General features: G+C 56.2%; 5 protein-coding genes across 11 annotated transcripts; 2 read left to right on the top strand and 3 right to left on the bottom strand.

Moving 5' to 3' along the window:
* Positions 1-1,886: 1,886 nt before the first annotated feature.
* Positions 1,887-10,732, top strand: Ciao3 (cytosolic iron-sulfur assembly component 3). 2 transcript variants are annotated; one of them, XM_037201499.1, is made up of 12 exons: positions 1,896-2,001; positions 2,832-2,916; positions 3,122-3,217; positions 4,479-4,622; positions 4,878-5,010; positions 6,805-6,939; positions 7,303-7,421; positions 8,187-8,316; positions 8,772-8,844; positions 9,138-9,275; positions 9,611-9,768; positions 9,911-10,732. In XM_037201499.1, exons 1-12 carry the CDS (start codon positions 1,979-1,981, stop codon positions 10,147-10,149), a joined length of 1,473 nt encoding a protein of 490 aa, XP_037057394.1. In that variant the 5' UTR covers positions 1,896-1,978; the 3' UTR covers positions 10,150-10,732. The 2 variants fall into 2 exon arrangements, with proteins under 2 accessions (XP_028710401.1, XP_037057394.1); XM_028854568.2 differs by lacking the exon at positions 2,832-2,916 and having other exon boundaries at positions 1,887-2,001.
* A 90-nt stretch (positions 10,733-10,822) lies between these two features.
* Haghl (hydroxyacylglutathione hydrolase like) lies at positions 10,823-13,646 on the bottom strand. Of its 3 annotated transcripts, none has more exons than XM_028854571.2 (8): positions 13,526-13,646; positions 13,034-13,239; positions 12,683-12,747; positions 12,481-12,598; positions 12,098-12,394; positions 11,803-11,904; positions 11,503-11,582; positions 10,823-11,174 (listed from the first exon to the last, which is right to left on the bottom strand). In XM_028854571.2, exons 2-8 carry the CDS (start codon positions 13,136-13,138, stop codon positions 11,006-11,008), a joined length of 936 nt encoding a protein of 311 aa, XP_028710404.1. In that variant the 5' UTR covers positions 13,139-13,239; positions 13,526-13,646; the 3' UTR covers positions 10,823-11,005. The 3 variants fall into 3 exon arrangements, with proteins under 3 accessions (XP_028710404.1, XP_037057395.1, XP_037057396.1); XM_037201500.1 differs by having other exon boundaries at positions 13,579-13,635; XM_037201501.1 differs by lacking the exon at positions 13,526-13,646 and having other exon boundaries at positions 12,098-12,201; positions 12,286-12,394; positions 13,034-13,350.
* A 115-nt stretch (positions 13,647-13,761) lies between these two features.
* Positions 13,762-18,565, top strand: Ccdc78 (coiled-coil domain containing 78). 2 transcript variants are annotated; one of them, XR_005090482.1, is made up of 13 exons: positions 13,762-14,302; positions 14,515-14,631; positions 14,722-14,808; positions 15,037-15,147; positions 15,466-15,554; positions 15,668-15,746; positions 15,832-15,957; positions 16,211-16,386; positions 16,513-16,594; positions 16,754-16,833; positions 17,261-17,327; positions 17,402-17,498; positions 17,589-17,679. XR_005090482.1 is itself a non-coding variant. In XM_028854567.2 (13 exons), exons 1-13 carry the CDS (start codon positions 14,243-14,245, stop codon positions 17,698-17,700), a joined length of 1,287 nt encoding a protein of 428 aa, XP_028710400.2. In that variant the 5' UTR covers positions 13,762-14,242; the 3' UTR covers positions 17,701-18,565. The 2 variants fall into 2 exon arrangements, 1 of the variants encoding a protein (XP_028710400.2); XM_028854567.2 differs by having other exon boundaries at positions 17,398-17,498; positions 17,589-18,565.
* On the bottom strand, positions 17,808-22,022 carry Antkmt (adenine nucleotide translocase lysine methyltransferase). Of its 3 annotated transcripts, none has more exons than XM_028854576.2 (5): positions 19,323-22,022; positions 18,814-18,918; positions 18,591-18,731; positions 18,239-18,289; positions 17,808-18,083 (listed from the first exon to the last, which is right to left on the bottom strand). In XM_028854576.2, exons 1-5 carry the CDS (start codon positions 19,482-19,484, stop codon positions 17,853-17,855), a joined length of 690 nt encoding a protein of 229 aa, XP_028710409.1. In that variant the 5' UTR covers positions 19,485-22,022; the 3' UTR covers positions 17,808-17,852. The 3 variants fall into 3 exon arrangements, with proteins under 3 accessions (XP_028710409.1, XP_037057397.1, XP_028710410.1); XM_037201502.1 differs by lacking the exon at positions 19,323-22,022 and adding an exon at positions 19,122-19,294; XM_028854577.2 differs by lacking the exon at positions 18,239-18,289.
* A 101-nt stretch (positions 22,023-22,123) lies between these two features.
* Positions 22,124-24,422, bottom strand: Metrn (meteorin, glial cell differentiation regulator). The gene is made up of 4 exons (XM_028854575.2): positions 24,220-24,422; positions 23,616-24,016; positions 22,671-22,730; positions 22,124-22,588 (listed from the first exon to the last, which is right to left on the bottom strand). The coding sequence occupies exons 1-4, from the start codon at positions 24,315-24,317 to the stop codon at positions 22,272-22,274; spliced, it is 876 nt and encodes a 291-aa protein (XP_028710408.1). The 5' UTR covers positions 24,318-24,422; the 3' UTR covers positions 22,124-22,271.
* Positions 24,423-26,357: the final 1,935 nt, after the last annotated feature.

Here is a 26,357-nt window from a genome sequence, read left to right as displayed (position 1 = left end):
GCTGGGATTAAAGGTGTGTGCCACCACCTCTTGACTCAAATTTTCTTTTTTTTTTTTTTTTTTTTTTTGGTTTTTCGAGACAGGGTTTCTCTGTTAGCTTTGCGCCTTTCCTGGGACTCACTTGGTAGTCCAGGCTGGCCTCGAACTCACAGAGATCCGCCTGGCTCTGCCTCCCGAGTGCTGGGATTAAAGGCGTGCGCCACCACCGCCCGGCTTCAAATTTTCTTTAATTGAAGCAATCCTCCTGTCTCAACTTCCTGAGTGACAGGCATATGATAGGCATAAGTCACTATACCTGGCTATAACTCCACCTTGTCTTTAATAGGTTTATTAAGATACTCACATGCTGTACAATTGCCCCATCTAAAGGGTGCAAATCACTATGAGGGGTGGGATTCTCCTGTAACCCCAGTATCCAGAAAGCTAAGTAGGAGGATTAAGAGTCTGAAGCCAGGCTGGGCTACTCAGTGACAGTCTCTGTTTGGAGGAGGGGAAAACAAAGAAAAATGTAGGATTTAATGGGTTTTAGTACATTTTTTTCTTTTGTAAAATGTACGTATATGTGTATGGGTGCATTTCTGCTATGTTGTGTCTATGTGGTCAGTGTTGGTTCTCTATTTCCACTGCATGGGTCCTGGGGATTGGACTCGGGTTATGAGGCTTGCTAGCAAGCGTCTTTACTTACTGGCTGGCCAGCAAGCCCCAGGAATCCCCATCTCCACCTTCTCAGTGTTGGGATCACAGGAACATGCCACCGTGGCCAGTTTTTACATCAGTGCTAGGGGTCAAACTCAGTTCCTCTTGTTTGCACAGCAAGAACTTTATCACCTGTCATCTCCTCAGCCTGATTCTAACCCTTCTAACAGACATTTTGATATCACAAACACGCCTTTAATCCCAGCACTCGGGAGGCAGGAGCAGGCGAATCTCTGTGAGTTTGAGGCCAGTCTGGTCTACAGAGTGGGCTCCAGGACAGCCAAGACTATTGCATAGAGAAACCCTATCTCAAAAAAAAGACAACACAATATTCCTAAAGACTTTTACCACCCTGGTCGGAAACCTTCTCTCCAACACCTGAGGTCAGCTTTCAGTCTATGCATTTGCCTGTTCCGGACATTTTGCTGAAAAGATGTCACACATGTGGTCTTTTGTAACTGGCTTCATCCACATCCACAGATTGTAATGTCATCAGGATCACCAACGTCAGGACTCAGCTCTTTCTATTGTCCCGGGCTCTTCTGCTGTATATCTGCGGTGGGCCTTGGATAATCCTCACATGTTGTCAGCCCTCCACTCTGTTTGTTCTTATAGGATCGGGGGAAAGGGGAGATTGCACCACTCTCCTTCCGGCATTAGAATCCTCCCCACACAAACAGGAACTGTTCTTTGGTCCTGGACCTGTACAAGAACCTGCTTCTGCAAATGTTTTCCCACACTCCTGTCTTAAAATCTCAACAGCACTTGTTCATCTCATTTTTGGTAAGCCCATTCCAAAGCATTCCCGTGAACCAAAGTTAATTTTGTGTTGTACTGCAAATAATATGTTCTCCTGATGCAGGCACTGTATCTGGGTCCTTGCTTGGGTACTGCACCAAGATGATGAATGAGACCCGGATTTCCACCCTGTGTGATGCGGGAGAGATTCTGACTCTAGGGTTTCATTCTTTGCATTCTTTGTCTACACTACCCCCATACACCACCACAGCCCAAGGGAGGCACAGAAAACGGACCGTTGTGGAACTCGGTCCTTTGAGTCCGCTGGGCTGAGCTCCCAAGGCCTCCAGCAGAGGGCGCGCACCCTTTCCAAAGCTTACCCACGGGGAGAAATGAGCATGCGCCGGAATTTGCGTTTTCCGGCAGAGTGGCGGAACAGTCCGATCGTTTGGTGTCATTTTGCGACACCCCCGGGCGACGCTCAGCGGCGGTGAGGCTGTCATGGCGTCGCCCTTCAGTGGGGTACTACAGCTGACCGACCTGGATGACTTCATCGGGCCGTCTCAGGTGGGCCGGCCGAGGGCAAGTCGCGCCGGAGGAGGGACCGGGCTTGGCCATGCGCAGCGGGAAACCTCTCCCACCTGTGTCTTCCTGAGCAAGAGACCCGACCTGGGGCCCAGGGTCTCAGTCAGTCTGCTTCCCTTCTTACCAACACTGACAACTGAGGCCAGGGAGAGCTGGGCAGCCAGCTCCTGGACCCCAAGATGTCCAGGAGGGATTTCCAGAAGCTATGGGAGTATTTAGGGGTGACAGGAAGACGTAATGTTACAAGAAAAGTGGGGGTTCCCAGTGTCACCTAGCTGGTGATGCAGAGACATGGTTGGGGCTGGACAGCCTCCACACACTTGTGAGACATCCGTTCCCACCCCCTCTCAGAGTTTGTTCATCTGAACGGAAGGGACCATGTTGAAGGGACGGGAGATGCCCACTTGGCCACTAATGTTCTTGGCCTTACCTTGAGGAAGGTACAGGGGACTCCAGACAGCCACAGCTGAAAGAGGAGCTGGTGCCCTTGCCTGGTATTCCTTTGTCCCCAGAGCTAGCAGGTCTGTGGCCAAGTCCCATGACCCATAGACGAGAGGCTGAGCTGCCGCACAGGCAGGGTGAACTGGGCATCTTGCCTGGGACTGGACATCCGGAAGGCCATCTCCTAGAAGGCCACCAAGGATCTGGAGGCAGCAACAGGAGGTGTCAGGGGAAGGGGAGAGGCATGGAGTTTCATCCGTGGCAGTGGGTTGGAGGTGACCTCCGAGATATTCCCAAGGAAAGCATGCCTGTCTGGCCATGGCTTCTTGACACACTGGCCTCTGGTGTGTCAAGGGACTTCTAACCCTTAGGAAGGACGGGCTTGTCAGGGTTTCTGCAGACATTCGCTTGCATAGAGAGTTAGCGCCAGTCTTCATGCTGATCTGGACCTGGAGGGTGAGTGACCTTGATGATATCCTCACCTTGTACAGAAAAGGGTGGTCAGCCAGAGCTCAGCATGGCTTCGGTGGCAAGGAGGTGGTGGGACTGGCCTCGGTGGTGAGCCTCACTCAGTGCAGCAGCCAGCCAGCCCTGAGGCCCCGCATCCTGCAGAGTTACCTTCCCCTAATAGAGCCTGGTTTGGGGTCTCTTCCTGGTGTAGAACTGCATCAAGCCTGTGAAGGTGGATAAGAAGCCAGGAAGTGGCATCGCCAAGATCCACATCGAAGATGATGGGAGTTACCTCCAAGTGAACCCAGTAAGGAGCCAGAGGTCTCACTGTGTCCCTGCTGGAGGCCGGGAACTGGTCGGGGTGGGTGCTGGGGGGCAGATCTGAAACATACCTCCTCTGCCTCATCCAGTCACAGACGTGGCCGCCCTGAAACTCCCTGCATCTCTCACTGGTCACAGTCACTGACCACGGGGAGCTGGGAGGGTGAGTAGGGCTGCCCAGGTTGAGTGGCCAGCCTGTCCTGTGCTGCATGGGGCCCTTTTGTGGAGGTGGCAGATCCTTCCCACCTTCCCCTGCCCCTACTTCCAGTAGCATAAGATTTTCTGGTTTGGCCCCTCAAGCCCCTCCTTCTTCTTCTTTAAATGAAAATTAACCCTAACTAGCTGCCCTTTGTACTCTAAGGAATCCCTTTAAAATCCCATGTACCACCGCATGGAGAAGTGATACCCAGCCATGGAACACTGAGTAGGGGAGGAACCTTGGAGGAACCTTGAGAATGAGTGTTCAGATCCCTGTGAACAGTGAAAAGCAGGATAAAGCTATGACAGAGAAGGCCAGCTGTCTGTCCACAACAGTGGCCCTGTGACACCATAGCACCAGCTAGACCCCAGTGCACCAGGAGACCCTGGTTCTCACAAAGGGTCCGCCCCATGGCTGGAGGGACAGAGGAAGGTGCCCATTGCCACTGGGCTGTACTTTAAGGACAAGAGGCCTCATCTTTACGGTGCTGCTGCAGCCTGGGCCTGTGGGCCTTGGGTCTCTTGGCGTGGATTAACCTCAGGTTGGGACATTGGTGTACAGCACGGGCTCAGAGAGCAGTTTGAGGGACTTCTAACCCTCTAGCCTTACTCCTCTGGTCAGTTGGGACCCCTGTAGCTCACCTGGCCCTAGCTCAGACCACTCCTGCTTCTGTAGGAGAGCTGAAGGGCTCAGGCTGAGTTTACTCTACTGTGATGAAAAAGGAGAGGTAGCTGAAAATGAAGAGTGGTTGGCTAATAAACCCAGGCAGCTCTCACGCTGGTGGTTGTTGGTGTGAGTGGACATCAGAAGGCTGCTTGGAGCTAGGTGGTGGCGGCACTTGCCTTTAATTCCAGCACTCAGGAGAGGCAGGCAGACAGAGCTCTCAATTGGAGGCCAGCCTGGTCTATAGAACAAGTTCCAGGACAGCCAGGGCTACACAGAAAAACCCTGTCTCTAAAAACAAAAACAACAATAAAAAGGCTACTCGGAATGAATGTCCTGCCCATTGCCCCCAAGACCCTGTGCTCCAGATTCTGCTCACCCGCAGGATGGAAGAACCCAGAGGCTGGAGAAGGCCAAGGTCTCCCTGAATGACTGCCTGGCATGCAGTGGCTGCGTCACTTCAGCAGAGACGGTGCTCATCACCCAGCAGAGTCATGAGGAGCTGCAGAAGGTTCTGGATGCTAATAAGGTGAGCAGCGGGGACCAGCCCCAGCAGCCTACGGCGCGTACTTCATCAGGGGACACTCAGGTGGTCCACCCACCTGGCGTCCGGCGACTCCCCCCGTCTTTAGGTTTCTTGGCTCCCCTGTCAGTGTCCTCCGACACTAAGTGTTGGGGCTGGGGCTTTGGGTTGGGTTCTGAGTGTCAACATGGCCGGCTGTGGTGCCTCACTGCAGGGGCTGGCCTCTGGCCATCTGTACAGCCAGAGACTCTCGCATTCCAGGTGGCAGCTCCCGGTCAGCAGCGGCTGGTGGTTGTTTCTGTCTCACCCCAGTCCAGAGCATCGCTGGCTGCCAGGTTTCAGCTGGATCCCTCAGACACTGCCAAGAAATTAACTTCATTCTTCAAAAAACTAGGTAGGTGCAGAACCTTGGGTGAATGAGGGCGGCTGGCATGGGGGCTCCCCCCACCCCCAGGCACTTGTCACTCACCCTGAACTGAACGGCAGGGGCACTCTCCTGAGTGACTTCACCCTGAAGCTTCACTCTGATGGCTGAGGTCAGGACCTTAGGGGAGAAGCCACCTGAGTCCTCACTTGGTCCTTCCGTTGACTGTCACCCGTTCCCTGGGTGTTTTTACAGTTACTTGATTCTTTCGGGTTCTGCGGTTAGTGTTTGGTTTTTGGAAACTAGGTCTCGGATGAGATTGGTCTGGACCTGATCCCCTTACCTTCACCTAGCAAGCGCTGGAATCACATGCACATGCCCCCTTTGGTCTTGGGGCTTTGGTTTTGGGTTTTGTTTTGTGTGTGTGTGTTTGGTTTTTGAGACAGGCTCTCACTTTGTAGCCCTGGCTTGCCTTGACTTCACTGTGTAGTCCAGGTTGGCTTTGACTCACTGTGTAGTCCACGCTGGCCTCAGACACTCCTCCTGCCTCGGTTTCCCTGTTACTTGGATTACAGATATGTGTTACTGTACCCAGCTTCAGTTACTATTTGTTTTTTGGTTTGGTTTTGTTTTTTGTTTTTTTACTTTTTTTTTTTTAACATGTTTACATATTTACTTTGGGTGTGTGTATTGTACGTGTGGGCCACAGGACCGTTTTCTGAACTTGGTTCTCTCCTCCCACTACTGGGTACAGACATCAAACTCAGGTCGCCAGGTTTGCCAGCGGGGACCTCTCCTTGCTCAGCCATCTTACCGGCTCCATGACTGTTTCTCAGGCACGGTGTCACATCTGTTGTGTTCCGCCTTGGGTCAGCTTTGGCTGATCTCTGTGCCAGGAGCTGGGGTGGAGGACGACATGGGTGTTTTGAGAGCCCCCTGCTAAATTGGGGTCCCAGTACCGGAGTGACCAGCAAGCCCATCCGGGGGAAGTGGCATGGGCATTCATGGTGCCACCTCCACAGAATGCTGCTCCTGTTAGGTGACCTGGCAACTTATTGTCCCCCATGACCAGGAGTCTTGCAGGGGACACCTATTGATAGGCAAGCACTCCATGCTCTTGCGTGACACATATGTGTCATGAGGTCTGACCCTTGCTGTGGTACTAGAAGCCATCCTCAGTCCCCTGGGTCCTAAGAAAAAACAGCAGGGGAGCAGGTGGTTCTGAGAAGAGAAGAGCACCCAGTCCCACATCACCCCAGGACAGTTCCCTGTCCTAGGAGGACGAAGAGCCAGGAGCATAGTCTTCCACTGGGGTTGTGCAGGAGCTTCGGCTTCTGGCTTAGGGAAGGCAGGCAGACGTCTACAACATCTCACTGTGGCTGAGAGGACGCAGAGACATGTCTGCACAGCCCATGCAGGGGTGCAGCAGTGTGGCCAACAGTGTAGCCCTTGGGGATGTAGTCATAAGGAGGAGGCTGTTGGATAAGGCTGAGATCTCTGTACGCACCACAGCACCACAGGTTGAACAGGAGGAGGCCAAAGCATCTAGGGGCCAAACCCTACTGGTGTGAAAGACTTAAACACATTCAGGATGGTGCCAAGGAGAGTATGTTCTTTAGGAATTCGCTATGGGCCAGTGGTGGGGCCACTGGACAGCTCTTGGGTCATCTACACAGCAGGTGCTGTACAGTGCATCCTAAAGCCCCCATAGAAATGGCATGCTGCGGTGACACTGTGTTGCCCCACTCAGGACAGAGGTGTTCAGCTGCTAGCTTTTGCCATGATTAAGGCTAAGGCACATGTTCACCTTCCATTGCCTTCCAGGGGTACACTTTGTCTTCGATACTGCCTTTGCAAGGAACTTCAGCCTTTTGGAGAGCCAGAAAGAGTTTGTGCAGCGATTCCGAGGGCAAGCCAACTCCAGAGAGGTCTTGCCCATGCTGGCTTCTGCCTGCCCAGGTATGTCCATGGCTGTGTGGCTGTTTAATTGAAGTTAGGACTTGGTATACTGACAGCTTGACAAGGAAAAATGGGAATGATGGGGAAGGGTATCTTGAGAGAAGCGTAGAAATGTCAGTACCTAGGAGGTGCCTAAGGCCCAGGACATCACCTGTAGTCACCAGTTCCCATTGGTGATCACCTAGATGCCAGCCTTCCTCGTGACAGTGATGACAGGAATGTCTTAATGCCACAGTAATTTTGTCTATGAATCGGTCCACCCCCAGAATGTCATGTCACTGCCAAGAGGAGAACAGCTGTTTGTGAACCACCCCCAGGCCTGCCCTGTGCACATCTCAGACCTCTTTGTTCCTTTTGGCTCAGGCTGGATCTGCTATGCCGAGAAGACACACGGCAACTTTATCCTCCCCTACATCAGCACAGCCCGGTCCCCACAGCAGGTTATGGGCTCCTTGGTCAAGGACTTCTTTGCCCAGCAACAGGTAAGAGGACTGTGCATCCCCGGGTAACATGATGAGGAGTGGCCAGCTCTGACACAGGAGTGAGAGATGACCTGCTGGCTGGCTGGCCACTGATCCCTCGCCTGTGACCATGGCACTTTCTGGAGGTGTCTCGGTGACTGAAACCTAATGGTAGCTGCCAGTGGAATAAGCTTGGCCTTAGTATCAGTCTTGCTCAGCTGGTCTGTTACTGCCTGGGCTGTCTTTGGTCAGGCATCAGGGGGCCCAGTTCTGAGATAAAGGCACTTCTCACATCTAGAGCTGGCTAGACTCCACGTTTAGGGAGCAGGAGACCACGGGCTAGAAGCACACCCCACAGGCTGCTGGGTGAACAAATCAGATCTCACCTGAGGTCATTTCTAGTGATTCCCCAGACCCAGACTGAAGTCAGCCACTGACGGAGGATGAGGAAGGGAGCTGGCTTCCGTAGTACCTGAACCCACCAGCCCTGGCATCAGTCCTGTGTATTCCCTCGGCATTGCATGGCCACACTTCCCTCGAGTCCATGCTGTTCCCACTGTGACCTCTTCTTCCTTTCAAAGGCAGTGAGAGCCTCTCTCTCCTCTGCTGCCACTGGCTGTTAGGGACAGAAGCAGGGGAGGAAATGTGACCCTGGTCACGTGATGGCCAGTGGGTGTGAATAAGTGCACACGGCCTGCCTGGCAGCCATCTCTGCCTCCCATTTCAGTCGGGCCACTTCGGAGCTTGGCTTAGATGGGACTGAAGCTTTCTGTACTCCCTTTGTAGCATCTGACTCCAGACAAGATCTACCATGTGACTGTGATGCCTTGCTATGACAAAAAGCTAGAAGCGTCCAGACCTGACTTCTTCAACCAGGAGTACCAGACCCGTGATGTGGACTGTGTCCTTACAACAGGTGGAGTCACCATGCATAACTCTACCCCCCACTGTCTACAGGGCTCCCCTAGAGCCAAGCACTAGAGTCCAGCAGATAGCAGGGACGTCCCTCAGTGCCTCCAGGATCCTGTGACCAATGGAGACCCAGTATTGACTCCTTGCTGGTTCAGAAATGAGTCTTGAGGGCAGGCAATACCTCAAGTCTGCTCCCTGTGGCTCCTATCTTCACCCCCACTTCTAAGTGGAGTAGCCCGTCTTCCACTTAAGAAATAAACTGGGAGGCTAAGCCACCTGCCATGGACTGGCAGAGCAGCCCTGGCTCCCTTTACAGTGCTGCAGACAGTGCCTTCCACCGGCCCTGCAGAGGCTGGCTGGACTCAGCATCCCACCACAAGCAGGATTGAGTGTCCCTCTGGGAACACAGACCTCTCAGCATTCTGAGACCAACTGAGCATGTGCTCTGGTCCTCTGCAGGAGAAGTCTTTAGGCTGCTGGAAGAAGAAGGAGTCTCACTCTCAGAGCTGGAGCCTGTGCCCCTGGATGGCTTGTGAGTTGGTGGTGGGGACTGAGAACGTTTGTTTGGGATCAGATGCTGCCTGTGGGGTGGGGCAGTGTCTTGTCCCCTCCTTTCTACCCAGGCTGCCTCCTGGCCGACTCCAGACCTCCCCACAGCCTGGCTGGGGCCCAAGAGTGGCTGAGTTACAGTGTCAAAGCAGAGCCTGCTCTAGAAGCCACCTGAGCTTCCCAGGGCCACCATAAGAACAGTTCTTAAGGTCTGGCTACAAGAGACCTCAGCTGTATTGAGCCCCAGCCTCCTGCACTGACCCGCCCCTCTCCCAGAACCAGTAATGCGTCTGCTGAGGAGCTCACCGGCCATCGGGGTGGAGGCTCAGGAGGCTACCTGGAGCATGTGTTCCGGCACGCAGCCCAAGAGCTCTTTGGAATCCATGTGGCTGAAGTTACCTACCAACCCATGAGGTTAGTGGGGCAGGCGCTGAAGTGAACTTGCGGGGAAGACCCCTGGAGCCCTTGGCACAAGTGTGTCTCCTCTTATGAGCACGAGGTGTGAGCAAGCAGGCCAGGGCACTCGCTTCAGTCTCCTCAGCAGAGACCCTGAGCCAGAATTAGCAGGCGCCTGGCTTGTTTACAGCACCTGGGGGTGAGGTTACGGGGTGGGCCCATGGATGCAAGCTGTACCCCTTCTCCATCATCCCTCCCCTGCCTGCAAGCAGCAAAGCCAGGAGGCTTCTGCACCTGGGCAGGGACAGCTTTGCATGGCAATGTGCAGTTTCACAAGCCCTCTACACTTTCAGGAACAAGGACTTCCAGGAGGTGACGCTAGAGAGGGAAGGCCAGGTGCTGTTGCGCTTTGCTGTGGCCTATGGCTTCCGCAACATCCAGAACCTTGTACAGAAGCTGAAACGAGGCCGCTGTCCCTACCATTACGTGGAGGTCATGGCCTGCCCTTCAGGTAGTTCCTCCTACATCGCACAGCAGCTTGCCGCCAGTGGGAGGTGGAAGGGGCTGGACAGGAGGGGGGCACGTCCCCTCCCCACCCCCCGGGAGTCAGGGGGCTAACCTGACCTCCCACCATGCCCTGTGCTCTGCCACAGGCTGCCTGAATGGAGGGGGCCAGCTCAAGGCTCCAGATATGCAAGGCCAGGAGCTCCTCCAGCAAGTGGAAAGACTGTACAGCATGGTGAGGAACGAGGCACCCGAAGATGCACCTGGGGTCCAGGAGCTGTACCAGCACTGGCTGCAAGGTGAGGAATCCGAGCAGACCCGCCGCTTGCTGCACACGCAATACCACGCTGTGGAGAAGACCAACTCAGGCCTCAGCATCAGGTGGTAGGGGGCCTTGAGAGTCTGAGAGCCCCAGCAGCTAGCACCAAGACTCCAAGGAAGACCATGTGGGTATCAGCAACAGAGAACACACCAGAGACCTTCAGAAGTCAAGGAGAGCCACAAGGATGACTTGGATTCTGTGCTGAAGTGGGTCACTAGCTGCCCGTGTCCTTGGCAGTACATGACCTGCGTGCCTCTGGTTGGTAATGTTGCTATGGCCTGTGCACCTCCAGATTCCACACTGAGCTCTGCAGGGTGCGAGTGCAGGCAGGATCAGGGGTAGCCAAGGAGGCTAAAGGTTCAGTGAGGTTCCAGATCTCTCCTGCTGGCCCAGAGCCATGGGCATATTCCCTGCCCTGCCCTCTGGCTGTAGTAGCCTGAGTATGAGCCGTTGCGTTTCTGTGGCTAACCCCTAAAGCTACAATGTATAGATGGGGCAGGTATCAAGCCTGAACCTAGTGGGGCACCTGATCCTCCGAAAACTGGCTGTCGTCTGGGCAGTCAGGTAGCACCAAGCCTGTATGGCTGTGAGAACTCCATAGCTCATCTCTCACCCAGCCTCACCACTAATAAACAGGTCTGCACCTCTGGACGCATCTCCTGTGTGTCTGGCACCACACTGGGCCTTTCAAAGTTTTATTCACCCTTCTCAGCCCCTAGACATGTATGTCTCAGGGCCCACAACAGCTCCTCCAGAGAGTCCGCCTGTCTGGCCCCCTGAGCAGTAGAGACAGGGAAAGCACCATTTGCTGGTTCTTTAAAGCGGGGTGGCAGGGCCTCAGAGGAATGTTCTGGAGGCCAGGGTTCCAGTCAGCTTGAGATCAGGAGAAGGGGTGTGGAGACAAGCAGCCTCCCCACATGGCTCATTTTTCCTGGGGTGTACTCAGAAGCCCCCACTGCAAGGCCAGGAGTGCCCGAACCTGGGTCTGCGGTGGCTCCAAAGCAAGCTGGAAGCGTGCTCGCTCCCTGCAGAGTACCTCCAGGACCTGGGCCGGTGCCACCTGGCCTGTGAACTCACGAACTGGATCCTCTCTGCAGGGAAGAGTGTGCTGGGGAATTGTGGGGCTGGCCAGCTGCCTATGGGGGTGGGGCCAAGCAGAGCACCGCACAGAAGGAAGAGGGCCCTTAACAAATGCCCTTCCCTGATGCCAGGGACATTCAGCTCAATAAATAGTCCCTAGATACCCTCCTAACTACCCAAATGACTGCCAAAGAGGCCCCAAGGATGCCAGCCAGTCCTGAGACTGCTCCACGGGGACACTCGGGCTGGCAGTGCACACGGCCTCTTGAGGCTGCCCCAGCCACTGGAACAGCCCAGGCCCCACCACAGGAAGAAGGCCCAGGTCACAGCCATACTTACGTTACCCTCAGGAAAGGGTTGTACAAGAGCTCCTCGCCCAGTGTCGAAGGCACAGTAGGTATATCATCATCATCTCTCTTCTGCAAAGAGCACAGGCCCCTGATTACAGCTGGGATCCAACAGCCACAGGGAGATTAAGGTGGGTGGCAGACGGTCTGTAGCAGGGCAGACTGGCCTGGCCAGCTGCAGCCAGCAAAAGCGTCAGTCTGACTCCCCAGTGTCTCCCTTTCTGGACTCCCCCAAACTTCAGGAAGACTACTCCTGCCTCCACCCCTGTTGTGGAGCCAGAAAAGGACGCACCTGGGCCCAGGACAGCTTAGCTCGCACATGGTCGTTGCAGGGCTCCACTTTCTGCGCAAATTCAAGATTGTTCAGTGTATGCTCATGACCACAGAACACCTTCTGCAAGAAGAGGGAGCTCAGTGAACACACACTGCCCCAAGTCAAGGAAGGGACAGGCACTCATCCCTAACCGAGCATCCAACCCACTCTGGTCCACACCACCTTTACCAAAGCAGGACCGGTACAGAAGCACAGGTTGTACCAGGAAGAAGTTCAGTACCAGGCATATGGACCCCACAGAAGGCTATCTCACCGTCTGGGGTGGCAGGGTGTCCAGGATCTTGGTCAAGCTCTGGTACATCTGCTGTGCAGTATCCTCCAGATGCCAGCCACAGCCTGCCACTGACAGAGCATCCCCTAGGGAGGAAAGAGGGTCAGAAGGGGGTAGGGAGGGCACAGTGAAATTGCATAAGTGGATGATGAGTCCAGGCTGCAAGGTACCAGAGAAGAGAGCTGGTGGGTCCGGGCATTCATCCTCCCACAGGAAGTAGCTCATGTGGCCAGAGGTGTGGCCCGGCGTCAAGAGGCATCGTACATGGATGGCCCCAAACTGTGATGGTGAGGCATTGGACCTGTGAGGGCTGGAGGGCAAGCCCCGGCCAGGACTCTCCCCACCCCTTCTGGGTGCATGCTCACCCGAAGCTCCTCCCCATGTGCCAGCCTGCGGGTTAGCGCACAGATGCGCTCATCTGCTCCCATCACCGCCAGTCCCGGCCGCAGGTGCGCCAGCTCAGCATTTCCACGTGTGTGGTCCCTGTGGAAGAACAGGAGCTTGGTCAAGTCAGGGTGCTAGTGGAGGACTCTGACGTAGGCCTTGGCACACACCCACTTTACTCACCAGTGGTGATGGGTGGTCAGCACCATGGTCAGAGACACCCCCTCGCGGCCTGCAATTTCCAGCAGCTGGAAAGAATGGAGTTGTAGTGCCGTGGGCCACCCATCCCATACTCCGGCACTAGGTTCAGGGCTAAGTTCTTCAGGCAGGCCCAGGACCCAGGGCAGCACGGGTTAGGGGAGATATCGGGCAGACAATTAAAAGTACTGGGGCACCACAAACACCAAAGGTAGCCATAACTTCAGGGGAACCCAAAGATAATGCATCAACTGTGAGGTAAAAATATAGGGGATCGGGTCTGCACCAGACAGAGAGGTAGGGAGTCCCTTGATGGCATCCTTTGTCGGTCCTCACCCTCTTGGGCACAGCCACGTCCACAGCCACTGCCTCCCGTGTGTGCTCCTCAATGATCAGGTACATGTAGTTGTCCTCAAGTACCGGGATGACTTTGACCTTCATGGTCACAGACCTCAGCCTGTCCTCACCTTCTCCAAAAGAGGTACCCCAGCCTAGTGAATCCCTCCTCCTGAGCTGCGCGAGGCAGGTCAGACATACACACACTAGGGATACAAAAGAAGAGTTGCTCGGCTGCCCAGGAGCTTCTCAGAGGACCTACTTTAGCTCCAAAACCCAAGACTCAGGGGCCGGCGGCCCTGCCCACCTCAGACCCCGCCCCTTGTCCCAGCTTCGCCTTCCCCCAAAAGCTACACAGCATTGCGGCTTCCTTCTAGCTCCGCCTCCTAGTTCCGGTAGACCCCGCCTTCCTCCACAGACCCCGCCTCTCTCAGCTACAGTGAGACAGACCCCAAGGCCTGGGTCGACCTCATTCCCTGCTGTCCTTCTCACCCACACATGAGCCTCCAATCTAGCGTCCCTGCCAGAGCGTGGCCGCTGCCTACCACGCTCCCCTACTCCCCGCGGCGCGACCCTGAATGCAGCGGAGATCTGACAGGAGACGCAGGAATTGCGCGTGCGCAAAAGGGAATCCACACACCGATAGGGCGCAGGGTAGGGTAGTGAGCATGCTCCATCTCAGCATCAGGCAAGGGCATCTCCTCAAGTTATCCTTCCTGGTGCCCAGGCTGAGCTAGCTCGCGAAGTTCACTGCCCCTGATTATGCCCCGTTTCTCTCAGACGGAGGGTGGTAGGGTGTGTCCAGCTTGTTCACCTGCTGGTGTGAGTTCAGCTGACACAGGAAGATATGCGAGAGTCTAGAGTTATGAATCCCTACAGGAGGGCAGGACGTCCCATATAAAGACAAATAGTGCCCACAACTGCAGGTCCAGGTTTAGCATTGTCATGCCATGCTGGATCCAGATGGCCTGAAATAAACGGGGTGCCTGTATTTCCCAGATGACATGGGGCCCATGAAGGAATGGAATGTGGAAGGAGCTGAGCACGCTCACCCTCTTCGTAAGCACTGAACGGCCTTGCCCTTCCTTGTAGGCAGGATGGGTAGTCTCTAAGGTCAACAGAGGCCTTGGCAACACTGGCAACACCCACAGCAACAGCCAGGAAGCAGGCCACCACCAAACAGATCCGGGGCCAGAATTCCTTTCCCCTATGGAGGATGTGGCAGCCCCAGGCCCCAGGCCAGGGGCCCCACTTCAAGTCACAGAGAATGTGAGTCTTCCCAGGACACTGACGTTGCCTTGGGGTCCTTCCTTTCCTTCACAGACCAGAAGGGATGAAGTCCCTGGATCCCGTGTCTGTTCCTGCCCAGAGAAGGAGCTGACCTTGTTCAGGAGGGCTGAAATGCCTCTATAAGAGCAGGGTCCACAGCCCAGGCTGGAGACCCACCTGAATGTGTGTGTGTGGGGGGGGTGCCTTCCCAGGTTGTTCCAGGAACTGAGGACTGGTTGCCAAGAGTTTCTGGACACCCAGCCTGGGCTACCAACCTGGAGACAGAGTATCAGACAGATCCAGAGCTGAGTGAGAAGCAGCGGTTGCAGGTGGCTGTGGGGCTGTGGGGTTCTGGGTTCTGGTAGGAGCAGAAAGCCCATGAAGCCGCTGGCAGCATCTCTCACCCTGGTTACCCCCAGATTTCCAAGGAGCTCGTTGATCTTCAGATTGCAACCCATCACCTTCGTGAACAACATGAAGCTGAAGTCTTCGAGCTGAAGAAGGAAGTGAGTAGCCACGCAAGCTCTGTGTGTCAGCCTGAGTGCATTCAGGAACAGAGTGCACCCCCAGGACAAGCACCATGAAGGGGTTCAGGTGCCTGGGAGTAAACACACACTTTGTGTCTGTGGGCTTTTACCTGGTCCCTGTATATGTGCCCCTGCATGTGCCCAGGTGAATGCCTACTTGTTCCGGGTGGTCCAGCAGATATTCCTGCTCACCCTTGACGTCCATAGGTTCTTCGACTGGAAAGCCGGGTGCTAGAGCTAGAGCAGCATGGTGACTGCAAGGGACATAGAGTCCAACCAGCAGCCAGTCCAGGGCACCACCAGGTGCCACCACAAGAGGTCAGTGGAGAAGCCCAGGCCTGATTGTGTCACAGACTCCAGGTTACCATGAGCATTTAAGAGAGCTGGGCTGGGCACCTCCACAGGGGCAGTGAAACAGGTGTCTGTGCTCCCTCCTCCCCTCCCCTCCCCTTCCCTCGCTTCCCTTCTAACCATGAAGGTGCAGCCCAAGCAAGACACTCTCTGAGCCTGAGAGCATGAGCAACGTGAGTACACAGCCACCTAGCATAAAGTCTGCCCGCCTTGTGTGTGTGTGTGGGGGGGGGGGATTCCGGAGTTTGATGTCCCTTGCACAGCCAGCTTTTGTTCACCCGACAGCCATCAGGAGGACAGCAGAGGCTGCAGGAAGAATTGAAATGGGTCCTGGAGCATCACAGAGTCAGGCAGCAGGCGCTGGAGACACGAGTGTGAGTTTCACCTCACCTAGAACCAGCAGAGCCCAGTGGCCAGAAAGATCGTCCTTCGGGGGATGAGGGAGTTACCTCATCGCGGTCTAGCTGAGCGTGCACTGTGTTCACAGGGCAGTCCTAGGCCAGCAGCTGCAGGGAGCCCGAGAGGAAGCCAGGACAGCTGGTCAGCGCCTGGCTGCCCAAGCCATGGTGAGGGTGTACCCACCCTCTGAGCCTCAAGATGTCGCTGGAGGGAGTCCTGCGAACAGAACAAGAGCCCCTTGTACACTCCCAGGTGCTGTCTACCTGTCAGGGTCAGCTCCGGCAGGCTGAAGCCGAAAATGCTCAGCTGCAGTTGCAGCTGAAGAAGTTGAATGAGGAGTATGCTGTCCGGCTGCAGCACTATGCCAAAGAGACAGTGGTGAGCACTTAGGTTTTGTGGCGGTCGGAAGTGGCCTCTGAGTCTCGAGTGCAAGCCTGGCCTGGTTGTGCTGCACAGTTATGGGGAAACTTTGTGGTCCCAGGTCCCTGCACAGCCAGCTGGGGTAGGAGGTGAGGTTAGATCCAATCAAGTGCCACCCGACCCTACTCAAGCCCAGCTCCCCCAGCTTGACTGCCTAACCTAATCCAAGGCCAGCCCCAACCCTAGCTCTGTCCTACCCAACCTCCTCCAGGAGACTGCCAACAGCACAGGTCGGGCAGCCCTTCAGTCGTTCCTGGAGGCCACTCTGCGGGACATTCGGGCCGCACACCGAAGCCGAGAGCAACAACTGGCCCAGGCTGCCCGGACCTACCGCAAGCGCCTGGCAGATCTGAGCCGGGGGCAGGAGTTGCTGCTAACCACCTGCAGGTGGGCTCCACCCTGACCCGGACACCGGGGGTGGGGTGGCCCCACATGACCTGCATTGTGCCTTAGCATGCTGCAGGAGCAGTCCCAGGCACAAATAGATCCCAACAGGGCACATGGTACTCCCAGGGCTACCTTCGCAACAGCCTTCGACCTGGAGCCATTACCCATGCACTGGGCCACCGACCTCAGCCACCAAAGGGAGAATGAGGTAATGCTGGGGCCCAGGTGCCCCGTCCCTGCTGCCTGAAACTGCCTTGAAGCCCAGAGGCCCAGCACTCCCCCACCCTGGGGCCTCATCCCAACCTCAGAGCCTTTGAGCAGTTGGCCTTGTTCAGTCGATCAAGGGAACCCACCATGTGCTTTATAGTACGGCAGACGCAGGACACTGCTACAGCACCCCGAGAAAGGACCTGGCGAAACTTCCAAGGATGGCAGGTCACAGCCACTGTGAGTGCCCTCCTGCTGGTGGAGGGGAGGTCTAGGAGTCCTTCGTCCATTCGGCCAAGCCTTGCTGCTGGCTGGGATTCTCCTGTCCCTGCTCTGGGCTGTCTCAGTTTGTATGGGGGACACTGGTAACCACAGAAAAAATGGATGGCTGCTTTGTTAAGTATCTAATAGGTAACACTTGGGTTCGGTGGGCGCTGACAGTCTGGGTGCATGGCCAGCCCTAGCTTTGGGCCTCTACAGCTGCTGCATAGAAGGCAGGCACTGAGACAGCACCCCCCAAGTTCTGGGGAAGACGACACCTAGTAGAGGGTTCTCCAGGCACAGATGCTCCAGAGCCCCAGGCAGTGCTGTGCTGTCCTAAAACCACACAGCAGGCCTGGATTATGCCTGCCTGGAGACTGCCCCTCCTGCCCTCCTCCCCTCACAGGGCCCTGGATACTGCATCCTGGGCCCAAATCCAGAAGAAGCTGCAGGACTTCTGCCAGGACACCCAGGTAGTGGGCAAGGAATGGTGGGGGGCCCTCCCTACGCCCTGCCCCGGCTCATGGCTCATGCCTCCACCAGGCAGAGCTGGAACGAGAGCGGGCACAGCTGATGGTCCGGGCCACCATGGCAGAGCAGCAGCTCTCTGAGTTACAGGAGTATGTGGACCAGCACTTGGGCAGGTAGGCCGGGTGTGACCCCAGGGCCCTAATCTAGGTGGAAGGGAAAGAGCCCATGGCCAGAGAGGTGATTTGTCTGATCACCCCAATCAGGTACAAGCAGGAAATCCAGAGACTGAGGAAGTTGGTGAATACAGGAGACCGCCAGGAAGTAGAAGCCATGCCTTCCACTAGGACCCAGCGCCCAAGGACCCGGAGTCACTAGCTAGCTAGTCTCCCCAAGACTACAAATCAAACCTCTTCACAGCCAGCATGGAACCCGCTGCACACCCCACCCCACAGAGCGATTCCTGGAACAAACAAGAGTCAGGATTGAAGCCTGTATTGAGTCTTTATTGTATCTAGTCGGCCAGCCTGTCAAACAAGGGTTCCAGGGATGGAGGTAGAACTGGACTCTGGGATAGCCTTGGTGGACACCCCACAAGAAGACACAGCTGGCCCAGGACCATGGACATCATAGGCCCAGACTCTGTCCAAGCCCTCACCCACCACAGCTACAGGCTGCCAGGTGGGAAGGGGGAAACGTCCAGACACCACACGGGCCCCTGCAGGTAGCTCTCCTTGCAGCTTGTCCTCCAGCAGTGGGAGCTGTAAGGAGAGAACAGGAGCGGGGAGGGCACATGAGCAGGTAAGAAAAAGCTGCCCCATCCAGCGAGGCCCAGAACCTATTCCAGCCCTCAGAGCAGCCAAGAGCCAAGAGTGTGGCCCTGACCTCCCAGCAGGACAGCAGACCCAAGACCTACCACACTGGGGGCCAGGAACACAGACACATTGTGACAGTCTCTGAGGCTCACCTGTGGGAAACAAAGATCAAGGCTGGAAGGCATGGGCTCACTGAGTTCTGGCCTCCGGCCTACCCAGGTATCAGTGTGGTAGCATTCAGAGCATGAAACCCGGGAGATGAAGGTATCGGGAGCTGGGTTTGATCTTCAGTTCTGCATAAATTTGGTCTGATGGTGCATGCCTGTAATCCTAGCACTCAGGAGGTAGAGGCAGGAGTTCAATGTTATCCTAGGCTATATAGTGAATTTGAGATAGGCCTAACCTAGAGATCTCGTCTCAAAAAAAAAGATAAAATTAAGTTTGATAAGTTACCTTCCAGAGATCCTTTCGATGGTAGCAGACACTCCCGGCACAACCAGCCCTCCAGGCATGCAGCCGTGCAAGTCCCACAAGCCACGGGTTCAGCTCATAACCCACAGCTGGACGGAGACCACACTGGTGGGCCGCCAGCACCTATGAGAGCCAAGAGTGTGGGACCTGGATGTAGGGAAGGGGCCACCACGGGAGGGGCAACGAATAGACACACAGGCCTCACGATCCTGCCGTCACCAGAGCCTAGATCCACCATTTTTCCAGGGCGGCCTCTCAATAGCGACAGCACGTGCTCAACCTGCCGGGCACTCGCGCCAACGTAGGGCACCTGAATAAGGAATTTGGTGGGCTGAGACTAGAGTTGCACAGACCAAAGCACCAGGTTGGGGGACGTTGCTTGCCTACTAGCTTTCCTTCCTTAGATATCTGCCACACCCAGTGCAGCCCCGCCCCCCTCCAGGCACACCACTGCCTGTAACCCGCCCCCTCGACCCCCGCCCCAGTAATTCAATCCCAGCTTCATTTATATACCCTTGGTCATGACGACAGGCTCAGGCCCTGCAACATATTAGTTCCACCTCTCCGTACATCCGGTCCCCTGGTTAGGTCCCGCATCACAATTGGTCCCGCCCACCCTTACGAGCCACCTACAGTAGCCTTGATCCCACCCACTGATCCACGTCTCGCTTCAGTTTTGGTCCCGCGCCTTCTAAGGAAGGCCCCACGTCGCACCTGCAGCCTCAGAGGCACGCGGCGGAAGCCCGGTTGCAGAAGCAGCGCCCACACGGTGTAGGCGGCCAACCCCGAGCCTGCCGCTGCTTGCAATAGCTCCAGCAAGCCCGGCCGCCTCTCGCGCAGTGCAGTCAACGCCTCGGCCGGGTCGTCGTGATCCATGGTTGAGAGATACGCAGTCCAGGGTCGTCCTTCCCAAGGCCTCCAGGCGGGAGCTGGAGGCGGCTGCCCTCCCGGCTACCGCCGGCTCGAGCCGTACGCTTTCTATCCGGCGCCTACCCCAGCGGTTGCAGCGACCGCATAAGTCTAGATAGAGGCTGCGATCGGACGCCGGAAGTGGAAGGGGCCTGTGCGACCAGTCCGTCACTCATTCTTCTCCCCCTAGCCGGGCGTGGCCCCTCCTGTGGGTTCCGGGTGATGGTATCGAGTCTCAATGACCCAGGAGATAGGCGAGCCTTACAGGGTTTGCCCCTCGTAGGTCTACGGTCCCAGATCTACAGCGGCTAGCCTCTGGGTCCACCCTGCAGACAACTATATGGAATCTTAGCTCTGGATCACCCTGAGGTCATACTGCTCCTGCCCTGCAATCCCAGGTTAAAACCAGGGCCACTATAATTGGAAGTCATTCTCCTCATGCGGATTCTGCTGACCAAGACTTCCTGAAATCCTACCAAACACCCAGAAGCAACCCATGGAGGACGTCCTTCCAGTCCCTCCGACAGCGACGACAACTAAGCGGGAAATAGAGGGTGTTCTGAGGTCGAAGGAGAGGGGCGGGCAGATACAGACAGATGTTGGCTCTCTAGTGAGTGTGGAGGGAGGGGGCCGGATGTGAGAGGCTGGGTGCTGGCAGCTGGCCCAGGCTAGGGTGAAAGACAGCTCAGCAGCCCGGAAGCTCTCCTTCCTTCAAAAATAAAGGGTTGAGTGACTCCTAGTAAGGCCCTGCATGTAAACAGATAGAGCCTTGAGTCTATCTGCTGGACCCTGACCACCTACATTAAAGCTAACTGGCCGTGAATGTAAAGTCCTCCTTGTCTGTGCCCAGTCCTGACCTGCTCCTCCTCAGCTATCTAGTAGAACCCGTGCTGACTTCCAAATTGAGCATGCCCAAGACCACCACCCTGCCCCCCGGGGTGCAGAGTATTTTCGTCCAAAACAGTCTGAAGGACGGGTGTTCCAAGGCAGCAGAGTATGTGTATTCTGTGGAAAGAGGCTCTACCGCACCCAGCTCAGAATCGAATCGTCACCAGCAGAACTGAAATGGGGCCCTCCCACACACCGAATTCTAGACAGGGTTGCTTGGGCATAGCTATTCTTATCGGCTGCTCCTAGCAGAATTCTCAGGCCTAGAGCACCCAGGAAGCCCTGGCAACTTTACCTGACTGGCACCCACACAAAGCACTCTGCTCCTCAGTTGCCAGGGCTCTACTTGGAGGTGTCTCTGGTCCACACAGGTTTTCCCAGGCTGGTTCCTGTGATTTCGGTCCACCTGCTCACACGCACACACACCATTGCCCCTGCTGTCTCTGCTTCCACTTTGGGGGCCTCATCACTCGTTCCCTAGTGCAAACATGAGGCCACTGGCCCAGTTTCCCCCGCACCCAGGTGGAAAGGTGCCCGTCTAAGCCCTTAGCACCTCATGGAGTTTGGGGAAATGAGAGTAAGTAACAGGGAGCCAGTCCAGAGGCAGATGGTGGAAGAAAATGGTGTCACCTGCTCTTCAGGAGTGATCTCTTATCCTCATCACCCCTCCCACTCCATAGGCAGGCCGTCTAAGTAAAAGGAGCATGCTCTCTGCGCACCCCTAGCATACACACAGGTGTTATTGAAGCTATCTGCCTGTAAACATTCCAAGGTAGCCATTCCAGGGCCTATGTAGGGTGTGGCACAGGAAGGTACCTTCACTGGCACAGTCGACGCAAGGAACCATATGTCTGGTCCCTGCCGAGCCCTGTCGCTCTTCCAGCCTGTTCCTTACCAAAGAATGAATAGTCCACTGGGACTGATGATGGATGAAAGCCTTAAAGGGAGGGCACGCGAGGACAGAAAGCCATTTCTGGAACTCTACTCCCACTCCACTCAGCACTGGAGCTGACGGTTTCTCAGAAGCCATGAGGTAGAGGTGGCAGGAATCCGCTTGGCTGGGGCCTGAGAAACCTTGTGCACACCTCACTTAAGGGCTTTCAGGCCATAGGCTTTGTCTGTCCAGGGTCTCGCTAGCCCTTTACAAAATAAAGAGGCAGCCCAGGAGGAAGGCAGGGATGGCAACAATGGGGCCAGTGGCGGGAAACAGTCCTTAGAGACCCCATTGTGCACTTCTCCCGCCGGAAATGAACCAGCAGGATCCTGCAGCGGAGACCCCACACCCTGCAGGCTCTTTGCCGTGTCTGGATGCTCAGCACGTCGCAGGGGCCTCCGGACAGAGGGGCCCATTCTTCCCCAAGGGCGGGACCAGGCCAAGGATGACTGTATGGCTCACAAGGGCCACGGAAGGGAATGGCGCACTGCCAGACTACAGCACCCCTCCCTAACAGACCTCGTTCAGAGCTGGAAGTGATGTCTGTCTGCTTGCTCCCCAGGCCACCTAAAGAACCCCAATCAGCCCAAGTCTTGAGAACTGCAGCACTTAAACTCTCAGCCAAGAGCACTCCGGGGTTAGTGGAAAATGGGCTCACTGGTCAGCTGGGTCAGCAGGGCAGGCAGGCCAGGAAGGGTTAGGAGGGCAGCAGAGGGTCGAGCAGGTAAAGTGAGGCAGGAGCAGAGCTGGGTGTGTCACAGAAGACCGAGTCTACAGCAGCTGGTGTGATCCAGGTTATTTAGTAGTCTATCACTTCACTGTGGGTACCAGGATGCCATCGGAGCCACACCCTTCCCGCCCACCCTCCTACCACCCCTCCCCCGTACCCCATTCCCAGAGGAAGGTCCAGCGGGGGCTTGCTCCCAGGTCTCTCAGTCCAGTGCCACCTCACACGGGTTGAGGTGGGCTGAAAGGGCAGCGCTATAGATACGGCTGAACTCTTGGAAGCGGGGAGCACACCCCAGCCAGGCTTCACCAAATCGGCTCCAGCCCATGAAAAGGAAGGAGCCTGGGCCAGGACGCACACCACAGCGCAACAGGGTACGAATGGAGGCCTGGCCCTGGCCCTCCAAGCCCTCTCCCTGGAACAGTGGCAGTGTCTGGCGGATGACACGGGTGGCCGCCACGGTGATGACTGATTCTTGTAGCTCCACGTCGTGGGTGACCCCATGGATGGTCCCGCGGATCACTGTGAAGAGACACGGTGGCCCGTGGTGGGCATGCGGGAACGTGGGGCAGACCCCAAGGTCTCCCCCAACAGGAATACTCACCGAAGTCGCTGGTGCACGCAGCCAGAAGCAGCTCAGGCTCAGTGCAGGGCCTGCAGGTACCTAGCATGCAAGGCAGGTCATCAGCCAGGCCCGCACCCTCTCCGCACAAACCCCCAGCTCCTCCCAGCAGGAAAAGGCCCCAGAGCTGGTGGTTAAACCCTTCTCCCAGCAACCACACAGCCTGAAGACACCAGACCAGACGTCACGGTGCACCCGGCAGGCACATGTCTACTGATGGACACCTCAGCACCTCATACACATTCCTGCACACCCAGTCTCGTAAACGCATACCAACACCGAGGAACATCCTGTGACCTCTCAGAGTTGCCTCCCATGGCCCAGCTAGGGCGGCAGGACACTCTAGTGGACTCTGGTTCTGGGGTCCCCAGCTAGGGCAGAACGGTCAGAGAGCCATCCCCTGCAGGGTCAGGCTGCAAGTTCCAGAAGAGCAAAGCACTGGGCCTGGTGCCCTGCAGGGAGGCAGGGCAGGCGTCTCCATGGTGACGAAGAGGCACACTGGACTTTTGTTGGCTGGGCTGGGGGAGGGGAGGGAGGTCACCACCAGGCCAGGGAGCCCTGGACAGCTTTGGCCATAGGCTTTGATTCTGCCCCAGCCCACCCCTTCCCCCAACCCTCCAGACACCAGAGGCCCAAGGCTGGCCTCCTCTGTATTTGCTCCCCCCTGCTCTTTCCCGAAAACGAACCCTGAGAAGGAGGAGGAGGAGGAGGAGGAGGAGGAGGAGGAGGAGGAGGAGGAGGAGGAGGAGGAGGAGGGGAAGGAGGGAACAGTCCCAACCCACCTCCCTATGACCTGGAAGCCACCATGCTCTCCAACAGAGCGGTCTCTGTCAAGCTATGGACGGACCCGCTGCGCAGTGGGGTGTCCAGGCCTGGTTAGAGAGTCACTTCCCGACACCAGCCTCTTCAGTCAGTCTAGTCACTCACCATCCACACCAAGACCTTGGGCCTGGGGAGGCATTTCTGCACGCTGGTCCTCGTGCAGCTCAAAACGGAAGGCAGCAACTCGGCGGCTGATGTCGCGGTGTGGTGTGGCCTGCAGGAAAAGGGCCCGGCGCTCGCGGGGACCCCATCGTATGCAGCGGCCCCCAGCCAGGTCTGGGCCCTCGGCCAGTAGCAACTCTAGGTTGCCGCCCATCCGTTCAGCGAAGACCTGGGCACCAGCGAAGGGCCGCGCTGGGCGCAAACAGACGATGCTGGGCCGCGTGCCCGGATCGGGGTTGCCCAGGGTCAGGCGCAGCGCTCCGGCTGGGTACAGCCACTCGATAGCGCCCTCAGTACAATCCAGGGTCAGCTGCCCCACGCTGCCGGGCTCCTGGGTCAAGCCGCTGGGGACAGGACGGTGGTTCTCAGGCGGGGTGGCCCTTGTTCCCCTAGCCGGCTCACCCCCTTTCCCGCATCTACCAACACCTGCGTCCACTCCGTGGAACAGGTCATTGAGGTCTGGGCTTCCTCAGTTCCCAGTGGGAGGGAGGCACCTAACCCAAGAAGAAAAACCCCTCCTCCCCATAGTCCCTCCTGGGGACCGTACCTGCCCCTCCAGCTGCAGCGGTCCTCGGAGTAGCCGGCACGAGCAGACGCGGCCAAGAGGCCGCAGCACAGCGCGCAGAGAAGCGCGGCGACCGGCATGGCTCGGGGACGCGCCGGGGCCTCGGGCTGCTGCCCCGGGAGGGTCGGGGCTGCAGCGCGAGCAGCCCGCGGCGCGGCCGCCCGGCCCGGCGCGTCCCCACAACCGGCGACCCCTCGGCGCAGCCCCCTCTGAGCTCCCGGACCGTGGGGGCGGGGCCTTTGCTCTCGGACCAATCGCCACAAGCCCCAGAACTTTCCGCCAATTGCAGAGCCCTCTTGGGGCCGGGGCGGGCTGAAGGCGGGAGCGCGGTCCAGGGCAGGTTTGGAGTGTGTAGCGTTTCTGTCTCCCCATTTGGCGATCCCCAGTATCCTGGAACCTTGGGTGGGTGGGGGTCGCTGTCGACTGGAATCTGGAGGGCAGCTCACTTCACTTGCCCTTCAGTGGACCTCAGTAGGCAGCCGGCAGCCATCATCTGAACACTGGTACCCTGCTGCTGGTAATCCAGGGAAGAGAGATTAGAACCTCTGTGTCCCTGCGTCCCATAACAGAGGGTACAGAAGGTTTTGATTAGCCTAGGGCTTGGGTCATGGAGCTAAGCCAAGCCTTGGGTTTGGGGGAGAGGAAGAACACTGGCTAGCTCTGGAAGGAGCTGTGTGGCCAGGGTGGGTCTCCTTCTGCACCGTACTTTTTCAGACCCACCTGCACATTAAATGAATACCATGAAAAACGAGGCACTGTGGAGACCTTCCTGGGCATCCACAGACGAGAAACAAAGCCTGGAAGTACTTGCCGGTGCCACAGTACAGGCCCTGCAAAATCAAGATCAACTGGAACAGAATCTCAAAGATACCCCAGGAGGCCTGGGGATGGGCTAGGTTATACTGTGCCTGCCACTCAGGCATCAAGCCCTGGGTTTGATCTTCTAACTAATGTTAAACTGATTGTAGTTTATCGTGCCTGTGATCCTAGCAGTCAGGAAGTAGAGGAAGGAGAGCAGATGTTCAAAGTCATCCTTGGCTACATAGTGAGTTCAAGGCCAGTCTGGTCTACATGACATCCTCTTAAAAGAAAAAAAAACACACACACACACAAACAAAAAGCAAAACATGCTAGAGTCAATTTGAAACTTCCCAAAAGGAGAAGAGCTTCTTCGGACCTGAAGGAAGGTTAGAGGAGACTGAAGTCAGAACGAAGTCTTGGGAAGTCCCTGAGCATCTCTTCTCCAAACTTAGGACTCTACCTCTGTATCCACTGTCCTCCCAATTCCTTTTAACCCTCCAGTTGTCCTGGACCTGGACTCAGGGACAGATGAGAGCCAGTGATCTCATTGGTGGGGGCAGTTGGTTCTACTACGAGCCTGTGGAAGAGCTTGGAAACACTGATTACCCTGTCCTTGACTCCAAGGCCCTCTCAGACCAATAGGAGGCACAGCTGGCTCCTTGCCACAGACAAGTGGGTCAAAACAAGGAATTATAACAGTCAAAAGTGAAAGTGAGCAGAGCCTTCCTGATGGGTGGTGTGTCTGTACTGTAAGAAACACACAGTGTGAATCTTTTCTGTCAAGTACTATAAAAGTGTGGTCATGGCAAGGAATTTGGATCTTTTTATCTCCCCATCTTGTAAGACTTTTATGCAAATAGGCTTCTCTGTGTAACAGCCCTAGTTGACCTGGAACTCACTTTGTAGACCAGGCTGGCCTCAAACTCACAGAGATCCACCTGGCTCTGCCTCCTGATTAAAGGCATGCACCACCACTGCCCGGCCTTGGATTTTTTTCTAACAGGGTGAAGCCCAGACGATTCCATCTTAAGCCCTGAAGTTAGTATGAAAGTGCAGGCGTTGGTGCTGGCTCTGTTAGTCTTGGTCTTTGCTTTGTTCCTGCCTTGTCCTCTCTTTGGGAGTGGGATAGTTCGTTCTGTGCTGTTGCATATTGGAAGTACGTAACTGATTTTTTTATTCTATTGGAGTTCACAGTTAAGAGTTTGCCTTAAGTCTGGCAGTGGTGGCACACACCTTTAATCCCAGCACTCAGGAGGCAGAGATAGGAGGATCTCTGAGTTTGAGGCCAGCCTAGTCTACATAGTGAGTTCCATGACAGC

This window comes from Peromyscus leucopus, chromosome 8b, assembly GCF_004664715.2.
Source record: "Peromyscus leucopus breed LL Stock chromosome 8b, UCI_PerLeu_2.1, whole genome shotgun sequence".
Classification (NCBI taxonomy): Eukaryota; Metazoa; Chordata; class Mammalia; order Rodentia; family Cricetidae; genus Peromyscus; species Peromyscus leucopus.
Note: the sequence above shows the minus strand (reverse complement) of the source record. Positions and strands in the feature narration are given on the sequence as shown.